Source organism: Atractosteus spatula, chromosome 22, assembly GCF_055471065.1.
Source record: "Atractosteus spatula isolate fAtrSpa1 chromosome 22, fAtrSpa1.hap1, whole genome shotgun sequence".
In the NCBI taxonomy this organism is placed as follows: Eukaryota; Metazoa; Chordata; class Actinopteri; order Semionotiformes; family Lepisosteidae; genus Atractosteus; species Atractosteus spatula.
The window spans coordinates 341,013-354,045 of record NC_142727.1 but is presented as its reverse complement, the minus strand read 5'-3'; the positions used below and the strand labels follow the sequence as shown (position 1 = coordinate 354,045).

General features: G+C 51.4%; 1 protein-coding gene across 1 annotated transcript in view; it reads left to right on the top strand.

Annotated features, from left to right (window-relative positions):
- Positions 1 to 6,739, top strand: part of LOC148816366 (Fc receptor-like protein 3) — a 12,402-nt gene extending 5,663 nt beyond the window's left edge. The window contains exons 4-13 of the mRNA XM_088939664.1: positions 163 to 405; positions 878 to 1,171; positions 1,347 to 1,643; positions 2,147 to 2,449; positions 2,754 to 3,077; positions 3,162 to 3,278; positions 3,373 to 3,468; positions 3,732 to 3,785; positions 4,665 to 4,693; positions 4,898 to 6,739. Of these exons, the coding sequence (XP_088795790.1) occupies positions 163 to 405; positions 878 to 1,171; positions 1,347 to 1,643; positions 2,147 to 2,449; positions 2,754 to 3,077; positions 3,162 to 3,278; positions 3,373 to 3,468; positions 3,732 to 3,785; positions 4,665 to 4,693; positions 4,898 to 5,041 (1,901 nt within the window). The 3' untranslated portion in view covers positions 5,042 to 6,739. The remainder of the gene's footprint in view (positions 1 to 162; positions 406 to 877; positions 1,172 to 1,346; positions 1,644 to 2,146; positions 2,450 to 2,753; positions 3,078 to 3,161; positions 3,279 to 3,372; positions 3,469 to 3,731; positions 3,786 to 4,664; positions 4,694 to 4,897) is intronic.
- Positions 6,740 to 13,033: the final 6,294 nt, after the last annotated feature.

Here is a 13,033-nt window from a genome sequence, read left to right as displayed (position 1 = left end):
GACTCAGTTCCCCCAGCCTGTCAGGATATTTCTGGTTGTTCCTCTCTGAGCAGCAGTGTGTTTCTATGATGTGCGTTATATCTGATACAATTTTATATAATATCTCCTGATTTAAATTCTCGGTTTTTCACTGTATGTTCTCTGTTGTTCCTTCTCCACTAGGGGGCAGTGTGATCCTGCAGCGACCTCCCCAGCCTGTGACAGAGGGAGACTCTGTGACTCTGCGCTGTCATGTACGGGGCACATATTACTTCATAAGTGACTTCTATAAGGATGGTGTACAGCTAGCTCCCACGCATGGTACAAAAATGACCATTTCCTCTGTGTCAAGAAAGGACGAGGGCTTCTACAAGTGTAGAACCCGGTACAACAAAGAATCTCCACAGGCTCAGCTGTCTGTTAGAGGTTAGAGCACATCTGTACTATTGAACCCCTCTCTCTCAGGGCAGTGTTCATGTACTGGAGTGTCCAGTCAGTGTGTCTGTATGAACCCCTCTCTCTCAGTGCAGTGTTAATGTACTGGAGTGTCCAGTCAGTGTGTCTGTATGAACCCCTCTCTCTCTCAGTGCAGTGTTCATGTACTGGAGTGTCCAGTCAGTGTGTCTGTATTAACCCCTCTCTCTCTCAGTGCAGTGTTAATGTACTGGAGTGTCCAGTCAGTGTGTGTGTATGAACCCCTCTCTCTCTCAGTGCAGTGTTCATGTACTGGAGTGTCCAGTCAGTGTGTCTGTATGAACCCCTCTCTCTCAGTGCAGTGTTAATGTACTGGAGTGTCCAGTCAGTGTGTGTGTATGAACCCCTCTCTCTCTCTCAGTGCAGTGTTAATGTACTGGAGTGTCCAGTCAGTGTGTCTGTATTAACCCCTCTCTCTCTGCAGACTTGTTCCGCTCCGTGTCTCTCACAGCTAGCCCCTCTTCCACTGTCCTGGACGGAGAGCCGATCTCCCTGCACTGTGAGGTCCAGGTGTCCCAGGGGTCCCAGCCAGCTCTCCCTCTGCAGTACAGCTTCTACAGAGGCTCCCAGCCTCTGGCTGACTCCCTGAGGGAGCCCTGGTACAGCATCGCGCGGGCAGAGTTCAGCCAGAGCAACGGCTCGTACTCCTGCAAGGTCCAGCTGTCCAGCAGCAGCAGTGTCTCCAAGAGCAGCGCCCCCGTGGACATCCGGGTACAGGGTGAGAGAGCCGGGCCTGCTTAGGGCTTGGGTGGGAACACTGCTGCTCCCCGGGTTCGAGTCTGGGGCAGGTTAGACGTGATGCGTGAGAAACTCCTGTTTCTCTGACCCCCAGTCTGCCCCCGGCTGGTGGAGTGAGGGACTGCAGGGTGGTAATGACCGTGATCATCTCTCAGGTCTCCCTGTCTGGGGCGTGCGCGCTGGGTCCGTGCCCGCGGACGGCCGCGTGCTGGAGGGTGCTGCGCTCACGCTCTCCTGCTCTGCGGATGAGGCGTCTGTGCCCCTGTGGTTCGGCTGGCGCCGGCAGGCCGGCGGGCACACTGAGCGCCTGAGCCCTCGGCTGTCCCCAGACAAGAGGGCAGAGATGAAGCTGACTGTAACTGAAGAGCACGGTGGAAATTACTCCTGCTGGGCATCGTACAGGCAGGAAGAGCAGGAAACCCTGAGCCAGCCCATCTCTGTCACTGTACTGGGTGAGCACAGCTCATCAGTGTCCATCCAGCTCTGTGTGAGGAGTGTCTCTGGGGTCTGTATTAGGGTCTGTATTAATCTCTGTGTGTGAGGAGTGTCTCTGGGGTCTGTATTAGGGTCTGTATTAATCTCTGTGTGTGAGGAGTGTCTCAGGGGTCTGTATGAGGGTCTGTATTGATCTCTGGGTGTGAGGAGTGTCTCTGGGGTCTGTATTAGGGTCTGTATTGATCTCTGTGTGTGAGCAGTGTCTCTGGGGTCTGTATGAGGGTCTGTATTAATCTCTGTGTGTGAGGAGTGTCTCTGGGGTCTGTATGAGGGTCTGTATTAATCTCTGTGTGTGAGGAGTGGCTCTGGGGTCTGTATTAGGGTCTGTATTAATCTCTGTGTGTGAGGAGTGTCTCTGGGGTCTGTATTAGGGTCTGTATTAATCTCAGTGTGTGAGGAGTGCCTCTGGGGTCTGTATTAGGGTCTGTATTAATCCCTCTCACTCTGGTCTCTCTCCCAGTGCCTGTGTCCCCTCCCACCCTCTCTCTGCTGAGCTCCAGCCCCGTCCGCACTGTGGGCTCAGAAGTCGTGTTCCAGTGCATCTGTCCCAGAGGGACCCCCCCAATCTTCCTCAGTGTGTTCCAGGAAGACAGAGACGGGCTGGGAAACATCTCCAAGCTGCCGTCCCAGCAAGTGGGGCCCTCCCAGCCCGTCAGCTTTAGCCTGTCCCTGATGAGAGAGGAGGATTCTGGGAGTTACCGCTGCCAGGCAGCCAACGAGCTTTCAAAGCAGAGCAGCAGTGCCATCAACATCACAGTCGTAGGTGAATCACTATTCGATAACAGTGTTTTACCATGGTAATATTAGTGTTAGGTAGTTACGCAGGAACACATATAACTATTAGGAGTCGTGTCTGAATTGCATTGAAGTATTGGAATTCTTACTGGTAACCTGATACTGAGTCAAATCGTTAAATTTCGTTATTGTCTACAATTACCCAACTCTCTCTCAGTGCCTGTCTCCAGTACTGACCTGTCTCTCTCTCCCAGTGCCTGTCTCCAGTACTGACCTGTCTCTCTCTCCCAGTGCCTGTCTCCAGTACTGACCTGTCTCTCTGTCTCTCCCAGTGCCTGTCTCCAGAGTGAACCTGTCTGTCTCTCCCTCCGCGGGACACCCCGACAGTCCCAGCCCGGGCGTGACTCTGCTCTGCTTGGTGCTCGAGGGGACGGGCCCGTACTTTGTCTCCTGGTTTCGGGACGGAGAGGAGCTCAACCTGACGGGCGGGCTGGGGGACCCCTACACCCTGAGCCCCGAGGGCGGGAGGCTGACCTTTGACCCCCTGCGCCCCTGGGTCCAGGGCCGGTATCAGTGCAGCGCCCAGAACCGCCTGCTGAGAGGGATACCCCAGTACAACAGCACCAGCAGCAACAGCGTGGAGGTCCGCGTCCCAGGTACTGCGGCGGGGCTGGGGGGGCCGGCGGGGGCCGGCGCCTGGGGGGCCAGCGGTGTGAACCCCCTCCCTGTCTGTGTTGCAGGGGTGGGGGCCGTCGCGGCCGCGGCCGTCTCCGCGGTCCTGATGCTGGCCGTTGCTGTGGCGACAGCAGGGCTGTGGATGCTGTGGAGGAGGAAGAGGAGGGCGGCAGTCGGAGAGGGTGAGTGTGAGGCTCGGCGTGTCCCAGAACTGGCCCTTCCGCCAGCACAGTTACCCCAGTTAGTTCCTTAACGGCCTCTTGATTCATCCTGCAGCTCCCAAGACAGCAGTGCCACAGGAACCCCACCCCAGAGATGGTCTAGCGCCCCCTGTTCCTCAGATGAGACCTGGCACCCAGCTGATGGCTGCCGGTAAGTGGAGACAGGCAGAGAGGTGGAACGACAGAGCACTGTGATTGGTGGAGACAGGCAGAGAGGTGGAACGACAGAGCTCTGTGATTGGTGGAGACAGGCAGAGAGGTGGAACGACAGAGCTCTGTGATTGGTGGTGACAGGCAGAGAGGTGGAACGACAGAGCTCTGTGATTGGTGGAGACAGGCAGAGCTCTGTGATCGGAGGACTGCTGTTGCTGTGACGATCGCCACTGGCTTGACCAGCATGCTGCTGTCTTTCAGAAACCGATGGAAACCTCCTGTATGCCATGGTGGACATTAAGAAGAAGTCAAAAGGTGAGCCGTGAGGCTAAATGAATCATTAATAATTCATTCAGAGGGAGGAGCCAGGGTGTGGAAAGATGCCCAGTCGCACCTGAGCCACACCTGAGCCACACCTGAGCCACACCTGAGTCACACCTGAGTCACACCTGAGCCACAGCTCTCCAGAACTCTTCTGTGGATCCGCACTGCCAGGGGTGTGGCTGGGGATCACACAGCTAGGGACTCCCTGCACAACCACAGCCTGACCTCCAGACTGGACTGGACTGGGTGTGAGACTGGACTGGGCGTGAGGTGGACCATGCTGGACTGGACCGGGTGTGAGGTGGACTGGGTGTGAGACTGGACTGGACTGGGTGTGAGACTGGACTGGGCGTGAGGTGGACCATGCTGGACTGGACCGGGTGTGAGGTGGACTGGGTGTGAGACTGGACTGGACTGGGCGTGAGGTGGACCTGGCTGGACTGGACTGGGTGTGAGACTGGACTGGGTGTGAGGTGGACCATGCTGGACTGGACTGGGTGTGAGACTGGACTGGGTGTGAGGTGGACCATGCTGGACTGGACTGGGTGTGAGGTGGACTGAGTGTGAGACTGGACTGGACTGGGTGTGAGACTGGACTGGGTGTGAGGTGGACCTGGCTGGACTGGACTGGGTGTGAGACTGGACTGGGTGTGAGGTGGACTATGCTGGACTGGACTGGGTGTGAGACTGGACTGGGTGTGAGGTGGACCATGCTGGACTGGACCGGGTGTGAGGTGGACTGGGTGTGAGACTGGACTGGGTGTGAGACTGGACTCGACTGGGTTTAGGAGTAGGAATGTTGTGTTGAGGATCAGTCTCACCTGAGTGGAGTTTACAGAAACTGACTTGTTTCCTCCCTCTGTCTTTCAGTGAAGAGAGGCACAGACAACACTCAGAACGTAAGTGTTCCTCTGTCATTGTGTCTGTCTGCCCCTGTCCCCTGTCTGTGTGATTGACCAGCTCTCTTTGCTGGATTCTGTGTGTCCTCGGTGTGGACCTCTGTCCTGCCTGTGTGTCCTCGGTGTGGACCTCTGTCCTGCCTGTGTGTCCTCAGTGTGGACCTCTGTCCTGCCTGTGCGAGTATTGACCTCCCTCTCTCTCAGGCTCAAGGCCCAGAAGACGCCCTGGAGTACTCAGTGATCTACACCAAGCTGGCTCCGCCCACCTCCGAGCCCGGCTCCTCCCCTCCCAGCAGCCCCAGCCCGCTGTATGGGAACCTGGAAAGCGTGTACGAGAACGTCGCCTAGCGACGGCCAGAGGATCATGGGACAGCGCCGCCCCCCAGTGTGAAGAGGAGCCCCAGACCCCTCCAGATCACAACGCACAGGAGAGCACGGGGCTCAGCCCCCACCCCCAGACCTGCCCGCAGCCCCCCAGCAGGGCTGCCAGCCGGGGGTGGCCAGACAGGGACTGGGACTGGGACTGGGACTGGGAATGGGACTTGGACTGGGAGTGGGACTGGGAGTGGGACTGGACTGGACTGGGAATGCGACTGGACTGGACTGGACTGGGACTGGGACTGGGACTGGGACTGGACTGGGGTGGGACTGGACTGGGACTGGGACTGGGAGTGGGACTGGGACTGGACTGGACTGGACTGGGGCGGGACTGGGGTGGGACTGGCTGGACTGGGACTGGGACTGGGGTGGGACTGGACTGGACTGGACTGGGACTGGACTGGGACTGGGAGTGGGAGTGGGACTGGGACTGGGACTGGGACTGGACTGGGACTGGACTGTGATGGGGGGCTTTTACGAACCACAGTGGTAAACGGCTGTTCCTCTGGCCAACGTTGACACGGGTTTGGAGTTCTGCTCAGCAGCTACAGATCGGACCAGCAGGCCCGCCCTGCACCTGCCTCTGCTGGGGCAGCTGTGGGGTCTGTAAGGAGCACGCCAGACCACTGAAACACACAAGATCGGTCCCCAGGAGTGAAGCTGAGTCAGACAGCCTGTTATACCCCCACCCCACCACCAGGGGGCAAACAGATCCTCCGATTGTACTTGATCCAGTATTGAGGTGTGAGGGGCCTTTCCTCCTTATCTTCTCCCTTACGGGGGACACGTGCGCCTGAAACTGGCTCCGTTCCTGTTCGTTTTCCACCACAGAAATCTCTTCCTCTTCCTCGGGTACACTAGAGAGCGCCGCTGAGGAACTGAGAGGCGGGCGGAGCAGAAAAGCCCCCTTTTAAATGTCAACAGCGCGAGAGCAGCTGCAGAGGGAGATACTGAGTCAGAAGACCGTTTCTTTTTCCCTCCAGAGAAGCAGAACTAGACGAGGAACTCGCTCAGCTCTGCACCTCTGACAGAGCAGCAGCTCCGCAGGCCTGATGAGGCACCGGACAAGAGCTCAGCGCAGAGGGGAGCTCCTGTCCGCCGTCTCTCACTCGGACCCTGTGCCCTGTGCTGTACAGTACAGGCCCGATCCCTGTGTTGGCTCGGCGGCTCCGCAGCTCCTCAGACATGCCTGTACAGCCCCTTGAGTTTGAATAAAGAGCCCTCTGTCCCTCAAAGTGTCCTTTTATTACTTAAATACGCAAACGAAGGGAACTGTGAGTGAGTTGGTCTCCGTCCTCTCTCTGCTCGTGTAGTAGTGTGCAGGGGCTGGTGCTGGATTGAGATCGGACCGAGGGGCAGATAGACGCGAGTGTGTTCCTGACGATTGCTGAACGACAGCCCCCTGCACACCGCAGCCTGAAAGATGTGAAGCAATCTGAGTGTCGACTCCACGCTGGAAAGGAAACGAGAAACTGGTTCTGGCTGTGGAGTCGTGTCTGTGTGTCGGGAGGCCATCAGGCTGCAGAGAAACGGGACACCATGAGACAGAACAGGAGTCTGAAGAGGCTCTGAGGCTGGAAGCAACAACGTCTACACCTGTGCTCGAATGCTTGATTACTGTGGCATTGTGATAAACTGGTGACAATAAAACTAAGAACTTAACACCCCTGACAGTTTTTCTTTACTCTTTTATATTTCTCAAAGCCACAGTACCAGTCAGCTGTGTGGAAATAAAGTAAAATTGCGCCTCTTGAGGAGGATAGAGCAGCAGACAGATGCGTCTGGTGAGGGAGGCAAAGACACACAAGGTGTCGTCACACACTGATCCTCCTGACTGTTCTCGCACAGGGGCTCTATCTGTTACAGCTGGAATGAGACGTGGGGAGTCTGACAGCTGTACAGAGGGGTTTAGACACAATAATCAATACAGGATCAATTACAAAAGGATCAATACAGCCTTCAGCAAATTGTAGAATGAGAGTGAGTGTAAGAGAGACCGCAGACCTCCAGCTTTTACCCCGAGCTGTAAAACTGATCAGGGATTTAAAATCATAGCTGGAAAGTGACAGATCTCTGATCCAAACAGATCAATAGACACACAAGTGACAGGCAGGGACAGATTTCTCCAGGACTGTGTGAAATAAGTCAGACAAACTGTTCTGGACTGTGGCAGAGAAGCACAGTTAACAGAATAGTGGCTGAAAGATCTGCAGGCAAACTGCTGTGGAAAACAAATTCATTTCCAGCCAGAGAGCCAGCGTGTCAGAACCAGCAGGTGATGGAGGAAGAAATAAAACTGATCAGAAGACAAAGAGACGAACACAGAAACTGACAGACTGACCCTGGAGTAAAACATTAGTGATGAGAACATGATTTCAGTCAGCACACTGCACTGAGCCTGTTAGCTTGATGAAAAGATGTGTTCAGGAAGATCAGAAAGAGACAGGTGTTCAGGCACCTTCAGCACAACATCCCACTGAGGCTCATTCAGAGCTGGTGAGGGTGTCAGTCTGAGACTCTTGGCCTGGAGCTGGTGTCTGCTGTGTCTCTGAGGCTCAGGGCCAGGAGCTGGACTGGATACAGATGACATCGCGGTCAGTGGAGCACAGCTGGAAACTGAAAAGGGCTTCATTAAAACAGCCTCCATAGACACGTGTAGCAGTGTCTCCGCCTGGCGGCCACACTGTGAAATGGCACCGTCTGACATCGCTTTTCAGTGTTACTGCAACTTTAAATGTCGACATATTGAACCGATTTAGACGATATTACATTGTTCGCTTAGTCCTTTAACTTTAAAATATTTATCCTAGATTGTTTTTCGAGGCTGCTCTATATATTGGTCATGTTTAAGACTCGAGTTAAAATTTAAAAATTTTGATCAATATAATTATGACTTTATGCACGAATGTGTCCGGGGTAAGACTATTTTACAAATGTTATTAATGTGTTTAGGAAAACTGACATTATTGTGGATCCTCCTACAACAATACAATGTACGTGTGAATATGTAGACTTCGGAGATGTCTTTGGATATTAAAGTAAAAAATTATCAATGAAAAAAGTCAGAATTAGAAATAATCGTGAGTAATAAAATGAAGCCTATTGATCGGGCTGCAGCAGGGGGTGTCGATTCCGATAACTGTCCGCCAGGCGGCGGTGGTGATACACGAGTCTATGGAGGGCTGGTTTACAGTGCAGTAGTGAGGGTCTGGTGTGTATTAAACACCTGGATCATGTGACTGGGGTCTGTACTCTCTGATTATGAATGAGAAGAACTACAGCCAATCAGATCCCTGGATTGAGCCCAGCGATATCGCGATTGGTCAGTGGGAGTTCCTGCTGATTGACAGTAAGTTTTCCCAATTACAGACGATACTCGGTCCAGTTGTCCAATAAACTCCGAGATTCAGGAGAGGGGCGGGAATTTTAAATGTGTTGTTGTTCCTCTGCATCTAAGAAACAGGAAGGAGTTATTATTGAGCAAAAGGAGATATTTAATCGTTGTCGCCTTTCTTTGTGAAAAATCTGAGGCGGCTTTTTGTGCTGTAGCTGTAAACTGTTGCGGTTTGTCTCGTATTTTGTTCGTCTGAACACATGAAATCACGGCGCTACGTTACACGAGTTGCTGTGGAAACTTTATTTCTGCTTCAGACACGTTGAGCCTCAGTGATCGTGAACCTTCGTGCAGATGAAGATGATGATGAAGAAGACGATGATGGTGAGACCCTCGTGTGTCAGAGCGCGTCTTCTGACTGTTACTGGAGAAACAAGACTGAAGCTCAGACCTTTCCAAAGGCTGAGTCCCTGAGCTGTGAGGATCATGAGGACCAGCTGGACAGTCCACTGTCCACTCCACCGCCCTGAGGAAGGAGGTAGGCAGGACAAGAGCTCGTCTTTAACAGAAGCTGTGAGAACTGAGGGTAGATTTTACATTATTTGTAGATTTATTGTGATTGTACATTTTATAAATAGGCTCTTGTTGTGTGAAATGTGCTGTGTATTGTGGTGTGTCTTTTACCTGCCTGCAAAAACACTTTCCCCTCTGGGACAATAAAGTAAGTAAGAGGAGTCCAGTCCTGGAGGGGTCAGTGTGTCTGCAGCAGGGCTGTCCAGTCCTGGTCCTGGAGGGGTCAGTGTGTCTGCAGCAGGGCTGTCCAGTCCTGGTCCTGGAGGGGTCAGTGTGTGTCTGTAGGAGGGCTGTCCAGTCCTGGTCCTGGAGGGGTCAGTGTGTGTCTGCAGCAGGGCTGTCCAGTCCTGGTCCTGGAGGGGGTCAGTGTGTGTCTGCAGCAGGGCTGTCCAGTCCTGGTCCTGGAGGGGTCAGTGTGTGTGTCTGCAGCAGGGCTGTCCAGTCCTGGTCCTGGAGGGGTCAGTGTGTGTCTGCAGCAGGGCTGTCCAGTCCTGGTCCTGGAGGGGTCAGTGTGTGTGTCTGCAGCAGGGCTGTCCAGTCCTGGTCCTGGAGGGGTCAGTGTGTGTCTGCAGCAGGGCTGTCCAGTCCTGGTCCTGGAGGGGTCAGTGTGTCTGCAGATGATCCAGGTGTTTTTATATCAGCAGCAGCTGAAGAGCTAGGAAAAGGTGTTTGTTTGGTCCAGTTAAACCAGTAACCAGCTGGTTTAGCTCCAGTTTCTCTCCCTTTTTAGCTCACTACTGTGTACATTAGTGATCTCGAAGACAGATACAGATTACTTGTTGATCTGTGTGAGCTGAAAAGTTAGTTATATTACTATTGTATATTTTTGCAAGTCCTAGAATAGATATAGAGAGAATACAGATTGTGGTTTCATCTTTATTTAAAAATAATTCCCTGAATGTCGTCATTTAAATGTTATTTACTCCAGAAACATCATCAGAATCACCTCGATTGTTTCTTAAAAACAAATATAATCAACGGAACCCGAGTCCCACTGTGGTCTTTGAAAATATACAGTAGGTGATCTGGACTTTCTGTTAAAAGTATATTTTGGATTTTTCCAGCTTTCACAGGCTGGGTTTACCATCTTGAAAATTAATATTTAAACATAATTTCTCACCACATGCTCACGGTATAAGGAAAGACAAAGACATTATACAAAAATAAAAGTATTTTCTTTCAGACGGGGTGTGATAATTAGGTGTAGTTAGTGGGACAGTTGTGGGTTGATTGTTGACTTTCTCTGAATTTCAGGATTGATTCCAGAGTCCAGTTACCCCTCGGGAATCCGCCGCAGTCTCTGACGCTGTTCCTGAGAACATGGTGAGTTTGATCAACTTTAATTCTTTCAGCTTCGACCTTCCTGATTTACAGTTATTCTGTTTTTGCGTGGGGTGGAGATTAAGGATAAAAATGCAATTGTAACCAGATGAGGAATCTGTGTGAACTCTGCTTCATTCCTGTATGTCCTTCTAGCGGTGTTTGAAAATATTACCTGGACAGCTCCTGATAGGCACTGTCTTACCAACAAGGTTAAAGAAACAACATTTAAAGTTGTTCATGAAGTAGATGACTTATGTTTGCTCTGTAAGGCTGGAAAAGAAACTGACACATTTATTCATTACCTGTACATACTGTATACAAAACTCTTCTGCATAGGCTTGGAAAGCTTTATCTTTAAACCTTTAAAAGTGAATGTTATATTTCAGGAGTCTGACTGCCAGTCTTTCCTACACCTGAAGAAGGCTCCACGGCCGAAACGTTGTGTTTTCTTTCTTCTCTTTTTAGCCTGGAAGAAACCTATTACTTGTTCCATGATGACTTATCTCTTATCCCCCTCCTGCCTCCTGCTGCTCCTCCCTCTACTGAGGACTGAGACTGTGAAGAGTCAGAATCTGGCTCTGGGATTGACAGGGTGAGTTGGTTTAGATCTCTGTACCCTGACATCACACTGACACTCCTTCACTACAGCTGCAGCAGTGTCACAGTCGAGATCTCTTCATACTTTCCTTTACTTCTTCCTCTGTCACTAATGTTCCTGATCTTTTCAAATAAAGGCTGATAATTCACAGTGATCTGTCCATCACAGGAATCCTGAGTGTCTTCAGCTCCTCCTCTGACTTCAGATGCTGATGGCATGTCCACTCCCTAACCCCACTACTAACCCCACTCCTCACTCTTCTACATGTGATCAACATCCCAGCTCAGAGGAGGAGCTGAAGACACTCAGGATTCCTGTGATGGTCAGAGATCACTGTGAATTATCAGCCTTTATTTGAAAAGATCAGCAACATTCGTGACAGAGGAAGAAGTAAAGGAAAGTATGAAGAGATCTCGACTGTGACACTGCTGCAGCTGTAGTGAAGGAGTGTCAGTGTGATGTCAGGGTACAGAGATCTAAAGTGTGAGGAAGTGTTCTGGCACAGCCTGACCTATTTTATTGAGTTTACTTCTCTTTTTCCAGCTTTCAACAAAGTCACTGAATTCAGTCCAGCCTGGTTCCAGTCTGTCAACATGTGATGAATAAACACCTTCAGCTCCCTCCCTGCTGCCTCCTGCTGCTCCTCACTCTACTGAGGACTGAGACTGTGAAGAGTCAGAATCTGGCTCTGGGATTGACAGGGTGAGTTGGTTTAGATCTCTGTACCCTGACATCACACTGACACTCCTTCACTACAGCTGCAGCACTGAAGTCCCTGGTGTTGATCTCCTGGAAATCTCACATGTACAGCTCCTCTCTCCTAGTCTGTAATTGTCTCGAGCTCCATCTTCTGTAGCTGCTTTATGTGTATCTCTGTCACCACTAGTCTCCTGTTGCTACACTAGTTTCTGTCCCACTGCAGAGCAGTCTGCACTCTGCTTCAGGAGTGGACAGTGACTGGGGAATTAGACTCCCTGCCTGTCCTCATCTCTCACTGTCTAGTCTTCATCTCCACCAGTGAGTGTCTGCTCCTCTCTCCTGTATCTGTCCTTCCTGTTGGTGTTGCTCTAGAGCTCTGCCTGGATGTGCTGACTTGTCCTCTGCTGTGTCTCTTCAGAACTGACTGCATCTCCCCCTGCCCTCTCTCTGCACTGTCCTGCCTCTCTCCTTCTCTGCCTGCTGCTCTGTGTGAAGTGTGTTACTGGCACCCCAGCTCTGCTTTTTACACACACTATTCAAGAAGGTTTGCTCTTCAGGGTTCAAGTATGTTTATGTTGAGTGTTTATTAGTCACAGGTTGACAAACTGGAACCAGGCTGGAGTGAATTCACAAGCTTTGTTGAAAACTGAAAAGAGACTCATATCCCCCAGGTCTCCAGGTGAGCTCTGCACAATTTCTCCTGTTTCCTACAGCAGCTTCTCCCAGTAACACCTCAGCTAGAAATAAGACTCACACTTGTCAATTCATGTTGAAATTAGACTTTATTAGTCATTATAGATTATCTTTATTGTAATGTCTTGTTACTGAATGCTCAGGTATGAGCACCTCAGTGTGTTTTCTGCTCCCTCTGAGCTCTGACCCTGATGTGTAAGAGGCAGGATCGGGGATACAGGTGGGTTTAAGGCTGTTAGGAATCGTACATACTATCAGGATGTCAACTCTCATGTATGTAACAATGCATTTTAAACATTTTTTTAAAACTTGTGTCCCACAGGGTCTCTTTCTGCCTCAGTGTTATTGTGCAGTAGTCTGAGCCCTGATTCAGTGATGCACAGATGTTGTGCCACAACAGAAGAGACATTACAGAAGAGTGTCCTGCTCTCTGCCTGTCCAGACCCCTTCAGCACAGCCTCCCACTGACACTCGTTCACACTGTGGAAGTGTTTCTGTAAGTCTAATGTTATTTTTTCAGCTGTAATAATGTGTGATGTTAGAAATGAAGCTGTTAAACGAGTCAGGACCCTTTACTTACTGTTCCAGTGTTGAGCCTGGAGACCTGGGTTGTCTTGAGTCCGAAAGTGTTCAGGTGAGAGCTGGACACAGGGCATCACAAGCTCAGGACCGCGAGTGACTGTGTGCGGGGTGCTGATTCAGGAGAGCAGTACTGGTCTGTGGGTCAGTGCAGTTAGTGCTG